Source organism: Zosterops lateralis (assembly GCF_965231275.1).
Source record: "Zosterops lateralis genome assembly, chromosome: 1".
In the NCBI taxonomy this organism is placed as follows: Eukaryota; Metazoa; Chordata; class Aves; order Passeriformes; family Zosteropidae; genus Zosterops; species Zosterops lateralis.
In genome coordinates this window covers 71,561,855-71,581,251 of record NC_139762.1, presented here as the reverse complement: position 1 = coordinate 71,581,251, position 19,397 = coordinate 71,561,855, and the positions used below count along the sequence as shown (strand labels likewise).

Sequence of the window (19,397 nt, the reverse complement as noted above, 5' to 3'; positions counted from 1 at the left end):
AAGCAATAGGAGCAAAGGGAATGGGAAGCCTTGAAAACCTGTTTCGGGCTAAAGCCAGATAATTCTCTGAAAGTTTTGAGACCTTAAAAGGTTGGTAGTGTCACATTATATTGGATGTCTGGTCAAGCTCTGGTTCAAAAACCAGAAAGCAATAACATATAGATTGATTTTGATTGTTAATGTACACACATCAACTGAGACGGGATATTGGTTGTAAAATCTGACACATTCTGACAGGTGGAACACATTTAAAATGTTTGGGTTTGGAAGAAGGAAGAAGACATCACATTGAATAACAGAAATTTTAAACATTAAGGATAAGGAAAAAATGTGGGTTTTTTTCTTTCAGATGATTTGATATTTATTTTTTCTTAATGATAAAGTTTTAAGACACTTACGTGTTTGACAACATTTTTCATCACAAGAACAAAAGGCAAGAGCAGCAGTTTTGGATGACTTATATTCCATGAGATCGTTAAAAATTCTTATCTTACAGAATTTTTTTAATATAAAAATGACATTTATAATTTGATACAGAATAGTATTAGCATTTTCAAATGCTGCTGGATTGAGAAATGGCTGCTTTTTGTCAGCTCAAGTATCCCTCTGGAAACAGCTGCAGTATTTGAATTGTAATTCTAGTTGGCAGCAGAAACCGGTCACCATGTCAGAACTGTTCTGACAGAGAAAATGACTGAAGGAGGAAACCTGCAGGGAAGTAACTTTATTTCTTTTAGAAAGAAGTAACTATTTTTTTTTTTAGAAATGTTGGCTGAGCTTGCATCAGTGGGGTCCCATGGGTTCCCCTGACCACCATCCCCATCTTTAAATAATAACAAGCTACCTCCAGTGACAAACACTTACCCATCACTGCTGCATCACTTCTGGACCACTGATGTATGGGCTGCTCCTGCCACCAGTGAAAGTTCACAATTTGTCAGCTCAAAGAGCCTGTCCTTTGCTAACGGATTACTTTTGAAACGTCTGCTTGAAGTGAAAGGTTTTATTTATTTATTCTAAAGAGATGTACAAGCAACACACTGTTTGGGATCTGGTTTCTTATAGTAGAGTCCTCAGTCTCCTTGATCGTTTCCCAAGTCTCCACAGGAAAAGGCAATGAGGATGTGTGTCAGTGCTCAGCCTGCAGGGCCAAGTTCTTTCTTCTCCCTTGAAGACCCTCTCAGGCATGGCAAGAGAACGGTAGCAGGCTTGCAAAGATGATACTAAAGCCACAGACTAAGGCATCCACTGGATGAAGCATCATTGCCCTCTCACAGACACCCTCGGCCCTGGCCCCCAGTGACAACTTCATCCTTTTCATCTGCTGGTAACAGAGTAAGTAGTCCTGCCACAAAGGTGCTGTGATGAGCAACAAAACAACATGACTGACGCATTTAGGTACAATTGTATTGCAAGCCACAGGCAACTCACACCCTTATTCAGCAAAGGCTTTGAAATCCTTTTGAGAAATGCAGTGATGATCCAGCCAAAGGGAAATATACTTAGTTAGCAAGACTCTGGGTGCAAGTTGGTGCTCCTTTTGTCACCTGTAGCAGGCAGGTGAAAAAAAGGGCCTCTAAGGTAAGCCTGCTCCCTGATGGACAGAGAAATATGCCCAGCTGGAACATGCAGTTTATTTAATTTCAGGGCCTCAGAAAGAACGTCAATCTGTGACATGAGGAGTGAGTAAGGAAGGGGGAGGAGAAGAAGGGTGGATGTACAGGTCACAGAAATTTCTGTTGCAATATCATCCTCCTCAAAGACAATGCAGAGGGGTAAATGATGCTGAGGAACAACTCCCTGAGCTCTTACAGGGCTTTACAAACTTCCACCAAAAAGAAACTTTTTACAAGTGAACCACTTATTTCATTTAAATATGTAGCCTGTATAATCAGAGTCTTTGAAGTAGGGAGACAGATGATCAGGATTTGCCGTTTGATCTTTCCAAATTGTTTTAGCAAGTAACAACTATGCCTGAAGTATTTTCTGGGAAACTTTATTAGCAACAATGTTTACAACAATCTTAGAGACCAAGGTTCTCTTAGTACTGCTGTTAAATAATCCTTCAGAAACTGAAATCTTACAAAGCAAACTCAGGATCTACAAGTAACATCATGAATTTTATGTAAATTCAATTAAAATCCCCTATCAAATCAGCTACAATTCTATTAAATGCTCTGTATATATTCATATTAAAAATATTCACAGGATCTGTTGGATTTACACAGATCTGGGTCTTGTTCCCCATTCATCTACTTGTACTCAAGTCAATGGATCTTGCAAGAGAACCTCTAGCTCAGAGGCTCTGAAGCAAAAAAAGACTGACTATCAGTAAACCAGAGACCCCCTCACACCTCCAAAAAAGCAGCACAAGCTGTCTAGTTTTAAGCTATAGCTGTTCCACTGATTAGCACGAGTGAAATGATAATTTTTACCAAGGCAACTTGAAGAAGCTTCTCTTCGTGTCTGTTGTAAAGGACTGTGCTCACATTTCACATTCTATACAACTCCTGAAACCAAAAGAAACATTCACAGCCACTGCTTTTAGACAGCCCATACACAGAAAGACACTGCAGTTTGAATAAAGGAAGCAGGATTTTTTTACCCTTTTATTTTTTGGGGTTTTTTTTCTGAAGGAAAACAAAATTACTTCAGGCAATCTTCCTAGCCCACACTTATGCAGCAAAAAAAGGGAAAATAGCCCACTTGTAAAAACACAGTTATCATCTGCATTTTATTGAGGAAAGCCTAAAATTCATTAACTGCAGTAACTCGAATGCAGGAATTATTTTAAAAGTTGTTTTTTCCCAAGCAGTTTCTGGGTCAAAGAAGAAAACGAAGAACAGTCCTGGGTCCTGCCTCCAAAACAGCCTATCTGATAAATTCGATCTATTTTAATGAAAATATTTATGAATAAGACTGCAGTCTTCTTACAGCTGAAAAGTGAAATTACATATAGGAATAATGAAAGTAATGAGCTAACAATGCCATTGGGGTACTTTGGTGATGTCAAATATGCTGAAGTTTGCTAAGCAATCATACACCTGAAAATGAAGTAGTTTTCTTTTCATTAATCATATGAAACAGGTCACAGTTAAGAGGGAAAAAACCCGCAAACAATGGTTTACAGTTATGCTTGACCCTGTAGCATTGCACCATTTCATCTTACTGCTAGAAGCAGATGGGCAAAAGAATTTGAAATACAAAAGACTTGTGGACAGGCGACTTGCTGGTGCTTTTCAGGCTTCCTACTCTTGAGAAGCATTTCAGCTTTTTATTTACCCACTGAAGCTATAGGAAATTACAATCACTTCTCAACAGTCAAAAAGCAGCAGCGTTCAGCAGAGAGCAGTTCCCTGCCTTTACCTTGTTTTTATTCCCTCCATTATATTTTAATGGTTTATCACTCTCTAAATTACAGAATGTGCTTGTTTTTTTCTTTTCTCTCATCCTCTGAAATGGACTTTAAGCATTAATCCATTCAGAAAAGGCAAATCATAGAGGCTGGAAGAAGTGAGGTAGTGTTGTGGGCTCAAGTGTAAAAAAGCCCCCTTATGTAAGTGCATCACACATTGCAAGTGTAGAAAAGTGTGCTTCTGAAAATACACCTATTGATTAGCTCAGAAGTGAAACTTTGGGAAGACATTTGTGTAGTCTGAATTTTTCAGCTTCATTTGGTGTCTACTTTGGCACCTGCAATGAAGTGCTTTTCCTGATGTCCATCCCACACCTACAGAGAGGTGCTTCAATCGCTGAAGAAGCTGCTCAGTGCAGCATGGCAGTCGGGCAAGTTTTCCTCCACCAGTTGGCATGAATTCCTTGGCTGGATTCGTGTGTCCATGCTCACAAAGCTATCCTATACTTCAACACATACAGCTGAGGGACATCAGAAAATGCATAAATGACTGGCCAAAAAGCATCTTTTCTCTTTGAGGAAGAAAACATGCAGCTAAGGAAAATAAGGGTTCAATCTTTTTTGCTTATCAGAAAAGAAAGATAAAAAATAATACACAATACCTACCAAGGGACTGTATTAACCAAGAACCAGCTTAATGGAAATGAATGGCTTGAAGCAGCAAAATTAAAAGAACAAACAATGCTGGTAACCAGTGGGGAAAAATACCAACAGACACAGTAGATTTTCCATTTCTGGTGCTGTTCAGAGTTTTTATAGAAGAAACATCTGTCTGTCTAATACAAGCCATGGACACAAAAAAAAAATCAAGGAAACTGGGTGACTTAAAACTGCACACCACCTTCGAACTACACTTTGGGGACAAATTCTACCCTTCTTTTGACAAAAATTCTTTTCAACGAACCTCTCTAGAACAGCACTCATACAGAATTTCTAATATGCCATTTCACAGTAATGGCCACACTGGTATCTTCTTATCAAAGAAATCCATTAAAGCAGGCACCAGCCTGACAGAACAAGAAGCTGAGAAAGAAACTAAACTTGTTAATGTAAACTACATGTACATTCTCTACAAAAACTGCCATTCTCTTGCTTCATAATTATCTCCTCCTTCAAGTCTTATAACAGTGATTTAAAAACAGAACTCCTCAATCTTCAACACATCTGTGTCACATTTCAGGTATGTCATCCACTGTTCAAAGCAAAACCGAGTATCTCCTTTTAATTACTGTAGCATTTTCTGTAAAAAACAGCCTAAACTTTAAAGCTCTGGTCTAGCAGACTCAGTAAGTAAATTTTGCTGCAAAACTTAGGTGCATGCTTAAGTGCTCAGCTGAATCAGTTTCTCAGAATACTTTTCTTCTCGACAGCAGAGTTCATGCAATAACTTTGCAAGTCACTGACAATATAGCACTTAGACATAGGGACAACTGTTAAACAGCTTTTCCTCCTATTAGCTTTTGAAATTAATACTTTATTACTTCATACAAGTAAAGATAATAAAAATAATCAACAACTTTTCATAAAAATTAAAAGGGTTTAAACCCAAAACTTATTAAAAAACCAAACTTAAAAGCAAACTAAAGAAATACTATATTTGCACACACTTTTAAAAGAAGAGATTACAATTTTCTTTTTGATATCAACAGGCACTCTTCATTCATCATCTGCAAGAAACTAGGTTAAGTCTCCATAGGCCACAGTCAGAGTTATTAAGTAAGTAAATATGCCACTGCTTCTGTGCCCTCCTCTTATTTCCTTGCTTCTTCAGTCTCCTCTGACTCTCTCTCTTGATGCTCTCTTTCCCACCTCAATTCTTTCAACTCTTGTCTGTACTTCCGTTCAATGAACCGTTTCTGATGGGCCATCTGGGGAAAGTTATCTGACACAAGGAGAAATATTTTACATTAATAAACAAACTGGTAACAGAGAAAGACTCAGCTCATTTTGTTTTAAACTTTGATGTCATTAGAGGTAGGGAGAAACGCTGTTGTTCCCATTTTTACTCATTTACTTCTTATAGTACATAGTAAACCAGGACTGTGTCATAAGACTTTGGTTTCTTTATGATTTCTTTACATCTGTTTCTCTTGCTACAAAGCACTGCCAAATCTAATACACTCACAAAAATAAAAAAAATAATCCTGGTATAGCAACATGGCCAGGTATTACCTGGATTTTAAATTCTGTTCCCTTAGCAACAGGTGGTTGATACTGAAAAATGAATGTGAAACTACTGTAAATGCTGTCAGAGTTTTTTGTCTTGTTCTCACTCCAGAAAGTATGAGCCACTGGTTTCAAGCATTGTATAGATGTTTCCATTATTTTTACTGTTGTTTAGACCATGCAGAATCAACTACATGCCCCACACTATGGCAGGGATCCTAACTGGAAAGTAATGGTGTAGCAAGATGGAATGCAGTTAAGCCCGCTCCTGAAAAAGTTAATGCTTGGCTACGTACCAGAAGACAGCCTTTGAGCAGTCTAAGAGCATGGATGAGTGAAGACTGCCTAAAACAGACTGGACAAGGCTGAGGTGATGGAGAAATAGCTGGGGAGACGGATGCTTCTGCTTTCAGGCATTTGTCCATTGGCTGATGTGTGGGTACACATTAGACAGTAAAAACAGCTTATATAATTGAACAGAATTGCTCCCACTTCAGCACACTGCTTGCAGAATGTGATGTTTTCTGCATGACCAGGGTGCTGACATTCACAGGTGTCTGTGCTGTGGAGACCTGCACCCTCCAGGCAGTCAGAAAGCAAAGGGGTAGTAGAGTATGTGTCAGGCTGCAGCTGGTGGTAAATCCTGCTGGGATCACACAGAGCTCTGGGATCAGCACTGGCTACCTAACCAGTCTGAGATGAACGCAAAAGGTTACTACACTGACCTTTAAAGCCATAAACAAATCTGGTAGATGTCTCAGAGAAGGACTGCTCTCTTTCTCACTGGCTATTGAGAGAAAATTCAGCTGAGGCTTCTCAGGGAGAAGGACTTTGGCACCAAGCATTTTCCTCCTTTTTCTGGATGTCAGGCAGCACGGATTCTCAGCTAGAGAATATGGTGCAGAAGCCACATAAACTGCAGGAGTTTGTGGTAGAGCAGAATAACTTTCTACTGCTTTGTTTTATTGGCCAGTGAAATTTGTACATATCTACTACAGGAATAAAAGGTTTATCCATCTGTTATTTACAACTTGGGCATAGGAGAGTATATTTATTTAAACCAGAAAGCAATCTAAACAAAATTGGTTTTAAAAACGCTAGTGCTTTGTTTAATGGAGTTCTGGGATATTTTGTTGCTCATGTGCCCCATAAAAGGAAAATCAGATTTCTACCATTGTGCCTGTAACATGATTGTTTAAGAACTCAGCTCGGTAGCAAACTGTTCTAATACGTTTAGGATGGTAAAAAGGAAACTCATGTAATAAATTCATCATGGCTATCATATAAATAGGTATATGAAAACTACTTTTACTTGAAATTAACTATTTATGCATTAAAAAAATCCAACAAACAAACCAAACCACTGCACAACGTAATAGAATGAGGGCCCTTAAGGGTTTTGTTAACTTCTATCCCAAAAGAAAATTAAAACTTGACTGGCAAGGCACAGAGAAACTAACTTGAAAGTTGGCTCTGTTTTGAATTGAAGGGCAGCAGGAGCACAGACCTCTAGAGTTCTATGGTATTTAAACAAATATATATGTCAGAAGAAAGCTGTGAAGTCCTTGGATTGATAGGCCATGAAACTCACAGCTCTCTTGAGTGGTGATACTGTCACAAGAAAATTCACTCAAAGAAAACTTCAGTAACATCTTGCAGATACTCAGCAGAGAAGGGAAGTTACATTTTTCTACTTGTCAAACTTACTGGTGGTGAGAAGTATATGCTTAGCAGATGGATATAAAAACATATCTGAACTACACAGATTTATTGCCTTCTGAAATTTTAAGCTCTTGAATTTCCACGTGCAGAGATAACAGATTAAAAACCTTTGACATCTGAGGAACTGCATGTGTTTCCTTTGAAGGAAATGCAAAAAATGGACTCCCCATGTTCTTCTCAATAGAGAATTTCTGCTGCACAAAATGCTTGTAATCTGTTTGTTTACAGGTCATCCACATCTGGCACTTAAACCCAACCAACCAAAGTTATTTCATAAAGGAAGCTTGCCCACACTCATTCATATCAGAGACTACTTTTCAATGAAGGACTGCTCCCATGCTGGCTATGCAGCACATAATTTAGAGAGATGTATACACAGATCCCTGGATCTGCAGCTGATATTAGCCCTTCTTCACAGCTAAAAATTGTTGGGGATCTGCGTCATAGATTTTAATCTAGCCTACTGATAACCTGAGATCAAATTTATTTTCTAAGGTCACACTTTCCTCCTCCCCTGAATTCAAGGGTGAGACAATCCAAGCATGAGAGACTATGCAGTCTTATCCCACTGCATGCATAAGCATGGAAAACCTCAGTGAAATTTTACTGCACGGGGTTCCCTTGAAGTTGCATCCTCTGTAGCTGATCAGCTCTCGTTAAATACCTGTTGAGATCATACCAACTTCAACTGCTACAAAACTGTCTTGAAAGTACTAAGAGGAAAACCTGCTGTTTAGAAGCTGACAGCATTTAGCATATGTGTTCTGTTCAAAACTTATCCCCCACAAAATCTGCACCTTGCCTCACTAAAGAACGAGGAAATAAACTTTGAATTCTCTGTTTCCCAAATATCTTACATTTTTCAAGTGCGTCCATTGCAGCTCCCATTTCTGCTTGCTGAATACTGTGAAAGCCAAACAAAAACATGTTACATGAGATCTAAGCTGCACAGAATGAACTAAACTCTTCAGTGAAGTACTAGTTACTCTTTTGCATTGAAACTTTTTGGATAACCAGCAGCTAGTAATTCCCAGAGTATATGATATATCAGCCTTTCCATAAATATGTGAGCAATAGTAGTACAGCTCCAGTAGAATATTTCTTAATTTAGATCAATAACAATAACAAAATATTCCAGTCCATTCTTCACTGAAGCATATGCTTTTACTTGAGAGAAAAAAAAGGAACAAAATCACAGATGTGTGAATGTTAAAAAAATGATATTTTTGTAACAGCCACCAGATTTGGTAGCATAAAATGAGGGTTTTGAGGTTCATGGATGAAGTCTTTGGACCCTTAAAACCATTCCAAAACGCCTAGAAGCAGTAATCTCAGGAAAAAAAAAGTAATAGTGTGCCACTCTTAACTTGCCAGTGTAAGTTGCATAGCAATCCAGTAGCAAATACCAAGATAAAGACACTATTTCTTGGAAGCTGTTCTGCAGTTTCTAGTCTGAGAGCCACAAACAGCTAGCACTGCCAGCCACCTTGAATGTAAGTTCACCAAAAAAAGCTTAAGATCCAAAATTATACTAACATAGAACCCTTCAGGAATTCCTGAAGCAAAGAAGTTTGAAGAAGGCTCTACAGCTCTCCTTTTCTCAGGCAGACCATACAATGGTCTATCTCCATTGCTAGTCATTTTGGACAACACCACACTTTTAACACCATGTGATTAATTTTTTACTATACCTTGGACCTTTTCCACATCCTATTCTTTCCCCTTTGAAGTAAACAGCTACTGTGTATGTCCTGGCATGAGAAGGTCCCACTGTCTGCAAGGTCCTGAAAAAAGAAATATTTTATTCAAGCAGCGGGTATTAAAACACAGAATCTGTTTGTGGCACATAGCTCACCAAGCTTTCAGTCTGGTCAATACATACAGTGCAATTAATGCAAAATGTAGAGCAAGGGTTGAAGGATGTCTGTATAGATCACATTAACCCAGAGCTTACAGGAACCGCATTTATACTGATCATGTTTATTACTCCAGGCTCACTCAGGAGCACCACATGAAAATTAAAACCTTATTTAACCTATAAGCAAAAATGCAAAGTGTAATGTTAAGTGTTCAAACACTGTGAAAACACTTGTAATAAAGTAATAAATTATGCAGAGCTGTGTGATTGCAAATAAACACACCCAAACAATTATGTGTGCATTAGAAGTTTAGTCCCTGAGAGTTTAGTCCCTTGCAGGTAGCAAGATTTATAAGAACTTTGTATTAGACATGGTAGCTCTCTATACTGAATTATCACAGTACAAAGAAATTTCCCATCAGCTTTGAAAGTTAGTTTGTCACAAAACAAACTTTCTATTTGACCTTAAGTCTAGGACATACATCAACAACCATCTAAAAGGGAAAAAGCAATTCCCTAGATGTGCAATGAATTGCTTCTTTTGCAGTTTCTTACTGCTGTCCCAAATCTCTCCCCACTTTCAGATCAAGTTCAGTCCGCTACCTTGTTTCGTTTTAGAAGGAGCACGAATTTCACATCAATTTTTAAAGTATCTAACTAAGTACTCTATCTCTCCATGCACTGTGACAAGAGCAAATAAAACCTACTCTAAATTTAAAAGCAATAGTACTGACTGCAGTGAAACAGATAACACCCAAGAAAAGGAATTTAACAAGATAATAGGAAGATAACAGCATATTACTAGGTCTGAGCTGTACTATAAAAATCAATTTATCATCACAGCAAAACAAAACAAACATTTGATACTAAGTGTTTTTTACAAAAATGGGAAATTGTTTTTTATTGAATTCATCCCCCTCACTCAAGACCACGCCCTGAACCCTCACACAGAGACACGGAGGAGTCAGACCTGCAGAGCACTGGCTGCAGTGTTCAGGGGATGGCAATTCTGAAGTGCAGTGTGTGTTACCATCACTGAACTGCTACATTGCATTGGAAACCTCACTTCAGTTACCTGTAACAAAGGCACTCACACTTTCATTCTTCATGTCTTTGTGATATAATAATCCCAGCAACACAAGCCTTGAATTTTCATAGCCTTTATCTCTTCTTTTGGGCTAGCATTGCACCCTTTCCTACATTAACTGAATGGATACAATATACAGCCTAAGGTTTATTATTTATCATCTTTCTGAAGCAGCTATTACGTTATTTAGAAACTGGAAGTGAAAAGGAGATTTATCCCATCCAGCTTCAGGTATCTAACCAAGCTGTACAAGTTAAAAGGTTCACTGCCCTGAGCTCTTTGTCATTGAACAGGGGAACATTTGTGAGCTGAACTGCACAGCAAAAGTGTCTAAAACTTATGCTGCCCTTCAGTGTCTGCCTGTGGATGAGAAACACTGCCTGTAACTGGGAGGTGAAACATAAGGCACTATTATATTTGCATAATATCAAGAAACTTCATCTGTTACTAACAATGGAATGGAGATATCTTGACCTCATAACAAACCAGCAATTTGTTTAGCTCTTTTAACAGTGCCATTCTTTACATTCAAAGAAAAAAAAATAGAATTATGCCAATTAAATACTCCACTCCAAAATAAAAGCTGTATTTTCCCCTTACAATTGTAAAGGTAAAATGCTTAGTAACTCTTCCTTGCAATGGCTTAAAACACCTAAACCTTAGAAAACAGTATTTTCCATCTTCAGGAAAAGACAGACTAGAGGGCTTGGGTAACAACAGTAAAAAAAAACTATGGGAAAAATGTAGGGTGACTGATCACATCTTGCTCCATATACAAGGAAGAGTTATAATTAGCTGGTAACCATAAGATGCCCGTTCTTACTTGTAAAGAGGAATGTCCGGTTCTTTTCCTTCTGTCCTGAGAGTCAAGCAGCACTGCTGAAGCTGAGATTTAGGATCATTCCAATCTTGATTTAAAATAAACTCCTGTAGGAAGTCCACAAGGATGCTTTTGTGATTGAGAGATTGTAGTAAGAGTTTCAAATGCCACAATGTGTTAAAACATAGTGGCAGGAAAGTAGGAAACTGACTGATCTTACCTTCAGCCGTGGAAAAAAGCAAACATTCATGAAAGTGTGAACATATTCCAAATCTTTATCAATGTACAGGGCAGCAATAAAGGCTGGGGGGGAAAAAAGGTACTGTCACTCATCCAAGGAAAGCATTACTGGCTTCCACTTCTAGAAACAAGTATCTCTGAGTACTTTAAAGCCATATTCAATTACGTTTCAGAGCAGTGATCTGATGAGGGTATTATTCTGCATACTTGAGGAAAAAAAATCAAGTTGACCAAGAGATTAAGTGATTTACCCAAATCCACCCAGTCATTTAAAGTCCTAGAAACAACACTTTGCTCCTAATCTCACATTTTAACCAGGAGACCATGAATACATACAAATAAATCCCTACTGGGTACCATAAAATAATTTAGATATAAATCACTCCTGTTTGTGTGCTATTTCCATTTGTTTACAGGATTTTGCAAAAGCAAAGTGGTCTGAATGGCTTGCAAAATACATCAAAATATACAAGATAGGGATTAACTTTCTGTGCAGAATATTTATCACTCTTCCCATTTCATAAGAAAGAAGGTAGCACAAATTTCCAAAAATCAATGAAAAAATAATTTCATTTCCATGCAGCCTTCCCTCTTGTGGAGTGACCATTTTAAAATCTCCTCAAATGCAGACAAATGAACCACAGAAATATTCACCTGCTGAAGGAACTATTTTGTCTTACAACAGTGTCAAGAACATACTAATTAAACACTGAAACTGCTGTTAAATAGCTCAACTCAGATAATAAACTAACTTTGAAGACATGCTTTTGACCTGGTCATCTCAACCTCTAAATTTCTAAGCCTTCAACTTTCTGTCTGCAATTATGCCTCCTTCATGCTTTTATAGACTTCAAAAACGTAGGCTAGTCTTCAAAAATCAGGCTTTCAGAGGTACAGGCATACTTCATTTGGAAACCTGAACATACATTTTTAAGAAAGATTTAGAGGATTTCTAATGGCTTTCTTAAACAAGCCCCAAGGACAAGGAAGTCATTAAGTACTAAGCTATTATAACCAAATTAACTCACATTCCAAGAGATCAGCCAAAGTCTTAGTTCGAAGAGTTACAGGTCTTTTTGTCTTGTCATTAGTGATGGCAAACTCTTGCATGCCCAGCTCTTCTGCCACCTTGGCCTGTGTCCTGTTGTTCACCAAAGAACTTCTCAACAGCTGCAAAAGAAAGAAGTTCTATTCCATAGTAACAATTACCAGTAACAAACTACAAAACCTAGGAGAGCTGGGGAGAAAAAGTTACTTTTATCCTTGAGGTTTCTCACTTCTCTCAGTTTACTGACATTTTGATTCAGGACATCTCAAGTAATTTATATAGAGACACACTCTGTCACTCTTTCTACAGATTTTTCTTTCTGTTTCAATTCTCACCAATCTTTACTTATTTTATGGACATACTACTTTGTACATATGTCATGCATATAAAATGCTTGTTTGTGAGCTTCCTTGCGATTATGTACCATCTCTACATGAGTCCTATACTTTCTCAGCTAATCTGCAGTTTCCTAGTTTAAGTAATACACAGTTGTATATATTTTTCCCACATAAAGTGTAGGTAAACAATATTCTGGAGTCCATGGACAGTCCCCAGTGTCCACCAAATAATAAATAAATAGGTGGTGACTGAAACAAATACTCATTAAAGCAAGATAGTTCAGTGTTTCAGAATGAGCAGATGAGGAAGTTGCTCCATTCCTGTGGCCAGAGAAAAAAATACAGATGGACAACCTGTATGTACTATTTGCTCTGCTAGAAGGCAGCACAGTTGAGCCAATGCATCCCGGACACAGATCTGCCCAAACATGTTCCATATATGACAGTGTTCAGGATGTGTCATAAAAATATTTAACCTTGGCTCCAGACAGATTACTTAATCATGGAGCTCTAACAAAGACATAGAGCTCCCACATAGCTTAAAGGAGTGTTTTGGAATTTTAGGGAGAAATTTTTAACCTTTGGCAAGGTCAGCATTTTTCCTGCTTGTTTGTTTTTTTGCTTTAAATGGAACAGCATCAAAGAAGTTAGAGATACTGTAGGAGGTGGGGGTGAGAAGTAAAGAATGTCTCTCTTTTCCACAGTTTATGTGCACTCTAGAGTTGAGACGCTGCACACACATTTTTTCCTCTCTTTGTCTTCCATATCACATTTGCTCAGCTTATTAGATACAAGTTATATGGTACCTGGCTCCAGCACGTCAACTGAGCTTATGAAAAATCAAGATTTATTTGCTGCACTTGATGCTTCATCTCTCAGAACAGATAAATAAAGAACAGAATGTTCATAATTTGTTTGTCAATGATGTATGAAGCAGATATTCACAACCCGATCTTTGTAAACTAGGCAAACTGCAGACAGCATTACCTGCCTCCCTAACCTTTGTTTAAACTCATTTAGCATTTGTTCCTTTTCAAAATTCTTTCCTTTTATGTCCTTAAGATAAATACACTATACTTTCCTCAACAATATCCTAGGTACCCCAAGTACAATATCCTAATATCTAACCTATGAGAGAGAAGTGCAGTGTCCCATGACAAAAATCTGTTTCTTGTAATGGGAGAGGAAGGATTTATTTTGTTGTGTTTGCAGGCTATTTATTTTGATGGGACCCATAATCATGATTAGTAGTATCATAAAAGAGCAACATATACACTACCCAGTGAATTAGAGATAGGAAAAAAAACCCAACAGTTATCCTCTTAGCACTGTGGTTATCAACTTGGTCTGTATTAGAATTCACATCCTCTTACAAGTGTGATCGGGCAAGAAATTAATTCCTCTTAATGATACAGAGAAGACATAGTCCCTGTGCCTTTCCAGCAGCTTTTTTAGAGTTAGTCTCTACACTGGTAACACACAGCCTGCACCACTGCAGATGCAGTGAGACTCATGAGATGCTCAGCTGGAGCTTGACTCCAATTCCAAAGCAGTTTTTTTCCTAATTCTTCCATCTTCACCCAACATAATACCACTCATGACTGTACCAGAAAAATACATCCATAATCCAGTATTGGAGAAGCTGTATCTTCCAACATCCAAAAAAATGTCAACTTCTTTTCTGGTGCATTATTTGGCTATCTCCAAGTATGTAGCAGAGACTATGTTCTCCTTTCTTTTTCTTAAATATAGTTACTTTACAGACATCTCTCCAAAAGCAATCACTCCACACTGGGAAGCCCCTGCATTGCCAGTCAAGTGGAATCCTTGACCAAAACTGCCCTTAACACACCAAACACCATTTAGTTGATGTTCTCCTATTACTTCAAATTTAATTATATTCCCAGATGACAGGGAAGAGCTTAGTGTTTGCTGTTTCTCTTCAGATTACACTTTATCAGTCTCCTGTCTCATTTCATTTGTCACCAAATTTAAAAACATTTTAAGATAATTTTCTTTTTCTCTACATGCACATGTCCAGAGTTCAAATTTTATTTTAGGCCATTGCCTGCTTTTTCAGATCCCTATGTGTTTTCAGCATCCACTCCACTCTAACTTTGCAGTTTTGTCTAAAAAATGAAGTGCACAACTTGTGCTTTCCAACTCACTAATCATTACATTAAGTAACAAAAAGACACTGTTCTGAGCATTTACACCCATTAACAGCAACATTTCATGTCCTCCTGGCCAAAAAGTTCTGACAAGAGTAATAAAACTATGGATGCCTACATTTTTAAAAGTCATGTAGAAAGCAAAAATCCCCACCAGGCTTTATATCCTGTCTCCTGAATAGTGTAGAAGAATCCATACAAATGTAACTGAAACATTAGAAATAGTGAAGAAAAACTCAAGTTACTTTTAGTCATAGCATGTAATTTTTTTTTCTCTAGTAAACAGTTTTAGCCCAAAAGACTCAAGAATCATATTCTTGATAACACATTGCCTGCTAGAGATTTAGCATTGTCATCCCTTTATTGATCTGAGGAAACCACTCTAAAATTAGGCTATTTCCTAACTTTAGCTAGAAAACTTGACTCACATCCCTGACACATGTATTGCTTTGCTGTTCAAGTAAACTAAAAAAATTTAGTAAACCCAAGAAAATGTTATTTGCAAAGCCACAACTGTAAGGCAAAATGAATCAATCAGGAAAAAAACTACTCATACTACCACACTGTGTTTAAAGTACTGCAAATTGTTGAAATATTCCCAAAGTTAGTTGTTCAAAGCCGAGATAAGAGAAGCTAAAAGGCTATAGCAGTCAACAGATGACTATAACTACAGTAAAATTAAATTCAAAAGCTACTCCAGGAACTCCAGATTGAAGAAAAGAGGAAAATCAGACCAAAATAAATTGTAAAAAACTTGTTTATCAGGATGTATAACCCTGCCTGTATGCATGTACTACAGACTAGAAGTCAGGAATAAATAAAACTTATGTGATATATCTATTTAAATAAATGGTTTAAGACACCCATCTTCTAACAAGAACTAGTCTGAGCCCTCAGTTTCATCTCTGACATCTTTAAAATTTTTGATCCATTTCATAGATTGAACAGAAATTATTCCAGTGGGCTCATAAATCACCATTTTCTATTCATTGCAGTGCTCATGATTTAAAATTAACAAAGCCTTATTAAGAGCAGTGGTTGCTGAGGCTTCTTTTATTAATCAAACTCAGAACAATTCACTGGCTGCTCTGATAACTCCAGTCTCCATCCCACTCTTGTGCTTATGGAGAATATGATTGATGGCAGTCTCACCGTTAAGTGCCCTTCATGATGATCAGGGAAATGTATGAATAAATACTCTGTGGCTACCAACTGCATTATGGAGTCACCCAGGAATTCCATCCTCTGGTTGTGGCCTCTGAAAAATGAGACATCAATGCAGCAAAATCAATAAGCACTCAGCAAGGAATAAACCAAAACCAGCATGCACACACAAATGAAAATGAAGAGTGATCTGAACGTGAGACTTGCTCATTTCCAAACACATTTAAAACAATTTTTCAGTGTTAATCAGGTGAGATGAAAACACAGCTCATTACTGTAGTAACACCAACTTACAGGCGAAAAGCAAATCGGGATAGCTACAAATAAATGCAATCATTAGATTACAGATCACAGACTAAATGAAGGAGAAGAGCAGTTGACATCAAATCTGTAATGGGGTAAGATCTCTATCTCAAACTTGTTTTAAGGAAATGAACTAATGAATGCAGTGACTCCAACAGAGAAAAATGTCTACCCATTCACAAGAAAAGGATCAGGGTTTAAACTCATACAACATCCTAGGGAGGGTAATTACTGACATGAAGTTTAACAAGGGCAAGCGCCAGATTCTCTGTCTAGGACAACCCCAGTTGTGTGTATAGAGTGGGGAATGAGAGGCTGGAGAGCAGCACTGTGGAAATGGACCTGGGGGTCCTGGGAGTCCTGGTCGATGGCAAGTTGAACATGGGCCAGCAGAGCCCCGGCAGCCAGGAGGGCCAAATGTGTCCTGGGGGCATCAGGCACAGCATGGCCAGGCAGGCAAGGGAGGGGATTGTCCCAGTCTGCTCTGCTCTGCAATGGGGTAGCCTCACCTCGAGTGCTGGGGGCAGTTTTGGGTGACACAATATAAAGACAACATTAAGCTGTCTGAGAACAAGTAAGGGCAAGCAAGTGTGATGGTGAAAAGTCTTGAGGGGAAGCCATACGAGGAACAGCTGAGGTCACTTTGTTCAGCCTGGAGGGCACTGAGGGGAGACCTCATCGCAGAGGGGAACGGAGGGGCAGGTACCAATCTCTCCACTTTCATGACCAGAGACAGGGCTCAAGGAAACAGCACAGAGCTGAGTCAGAAGAGGTTTAGGTTGCCTTTCAGAAAGAGGTTTTTCACCCAGAGGATAGTTTAATACTAGAAAGGCTCCCCAGGTAAGTGGTTCCAGCATCAAGCCTGTCTGAGTTCAGGAAGTGTGTGGACAACAGTCTCAGACACATAGTGTGACTCTTGTTTCTATGCAAGGCCAGGAGTTGAACTTGATGATCCTGATGAGTCCCTTCCAACTCAGCATATTCTATAATACCGTTTGCTTGAAAACAGGGCCTGGCAGCTTTGCAAGCAACAGAAACAAGGGCTGTGCTTGGACCAAAGAATGAAATTTTACTTCTTTTCTCTGCCCAAATGTACCTCCAGGAATGTTTTGCTACCGTCTCAGGAGTGATGTACAAATATCAGTCATGCAGAAAACTCAAACACTGGGATAGGTCTCTAACAGCTTCTACAGTCTTTCCCAAGGTATTTGGTACTGACTACTGTCAGAGGTGGCATACTGAGCCAGGTGGGCTTGTGAACATAGCTGCTCTATTCCAGGAAATTAATGTCACATAGTTTATTCACAAACTAGGCAATCTGGAATGCTCTAACAGAAGGGTCAACAGACCTCAATGAGGACTTTTGCTATGTACTCACAGAGTCAGATGGTTAAAGCCTACTGTCCTCAGAGTGAATGCACGTGCTAGAAGCCGAACATGAGTAAAGATGACTCCAATCGCCTCCTCAAACTCTGTAAGCTTTTGAAGAACTGGAGAGGTCTCAATGAGTTGCCTATCAGTATTGGACTCCTGCAGCTGCAAGAAAAATTAAGTGTTAAGTAATTACCAACTCAGACTGCTGCAGAAATTTTCAGAGAAAAGCAAGCCTTTTCTAAATCAAGGGCAAAGAACACAATGAACAAGTTCCATGGACAGCTGAACGGAGAAAACCAAGTTTCCTCTGCCTTTTCTTCTTGGATAATTACTACTCAAAGAAGAGATGAGCTCTGATGTATGCTTTTTTAATAGCTGAGGCATTTAAACACATCACTTGCATGTCTCTAAATGTGGATGCATTGTAACATAATACAAACTTCCACAAAATATGTACAATTGTATATTTCTGCATTTTCTAACATTATCACACTGTTTGCAACTGAGCAATGGATTCAGAAATTATTAGAATTGGGCTCGTAGACTGACAGCATGTCAAGACGAGACAAAACCCAAATCAATTTCTCCCACTTTCCTTAAGTATCAAAAATCAAGAATAAACACTCTGAATATGGGCACACTAACACAACAAAATTATCAAATTATTGCTTTGGGTCTATATCTTATCAGTTTCTTCTCTAATGTCCTTGATCAGATGACACTGTTAAATGTCTTCGTGGAGCTGAGAAATGGCTTAAGCATTTCTGTAATGCCTTAGAAGAAGAATTATCCAAAAGAGGATGCCTTAAAAAAACGCCTAAGAATAACCACCACTTTTAAAACTGGCATTGAGGTAATTTTTGGTCTGTTGTCTGCCCCTTTTCTATTAATTGATTATGTTCAATTTGTCTTTCTTCTGTATTGAGCATTCAGTTCACACCTTCATAGAGCTACATACCCTTTCACCAAAATCCCATACTTGGGTGATAATTTTCATTTTGGAGTTCAGCTGCATGTGGAGCTGAGACTGCTTTTTGCTTCCTCATGCACAGCCCTTTCTATTTACCTACACAGAATTTCTTCTGCTTTGTTAAACTCCACAGTGAGTCACCCTTGCATTCTCACAACCAGAGTGCAATTCTTCAGTCTGCTGTTGTCCCTGCTACCTGAAATAATTTGGTACTGTCAACAAACTGCCACCTCACTGCTCATCCTCTTCCCTAGGGTGTCAACGAGAACAGCCTGTACTTTAGCAAAGATCCCGAGGGAAATCTGCCAGCGATCACCATTCCTTGCAAGATGTGGTCATTTCCCTCCTGTTCTCCATTTCGTATGTTTCAGCCATTCCTTTAAATCTGCTAGGGACTGACATTTTTCACTGGAGTTGCTTTTTTTTATTGCTTCTTAAAAAAAGAAGAAAAAAATTAAAAGCCTTTCCTGACTGTCTTTCCAACAGCCTCTCAGGAAACCCAGCAGACAGCATCATCTGCATTATCACATGCTGTTTTGTCTCCTAAAACTTTCCATACACCTGTGAGGCAGGACTTGTCTACATGTTGACTCTTTCTAAAGAGTTCGTATGTATCCAGATGACCACTAATTATTTTTTAGAACCATTTTTATAGACTTGGCTACAGCCAAATACACAGAACTGAAGATCTGTAAATGTTATTTTGCCCAGAAGTTTATTA

The 19,397-nt window shown here is 38.4% G+C and overlaps 1 protein-coding gene across 2 annotated transcripts in view; it reads right to left on the bottom strand.

The window, feature by feature from the left end:
* Positions 1-1,915: 1,915 nt before the first annotated feature.
* DROSHA (drosha ribonuclease III) overlaps positions 1,916-19,397 on the bottom strand; it is a 73,838-nt gene continuing 56,356 nt past the window's right edge. For both annotated transcript variants that reach the window (XM_083862635.1, XM_083862636.1), the window contains 8 exons: positions 17,711-17,868; positions 16,018-16,123; positions 12,337-12,478; positions 11,289-11,371; positions 11,072-11,175; positions 8,995-9,087; positions 8,161-8,207; positions 1,916-5,297 (listed from right to left, as the gene is read on the bottom strand). In XM_083862635.1, coding sequence (XP_083718761.1) covers positions 5,167-5,297; positions 8,161-8,207; positions 8,995-9,087; positions 11,072-11,175; positions 11,289-11,371; positions 12,337-12,478; positions 16,018-16,123; positions 17,711-17,868 — 864 coding nt within the window. In that variant the 3' untranslated portion in view covers positions 1,916-5,166. The remainder of the gene's footprint in view (positions 5,298-8,160; positions 8,208-8,994; positions 9,088-11,071; positions 11,176-11,288; positions 11,372-12,336; positions 12,479-16,017; positions 16,124-17,710; positions 17,869-19,397) is intronic.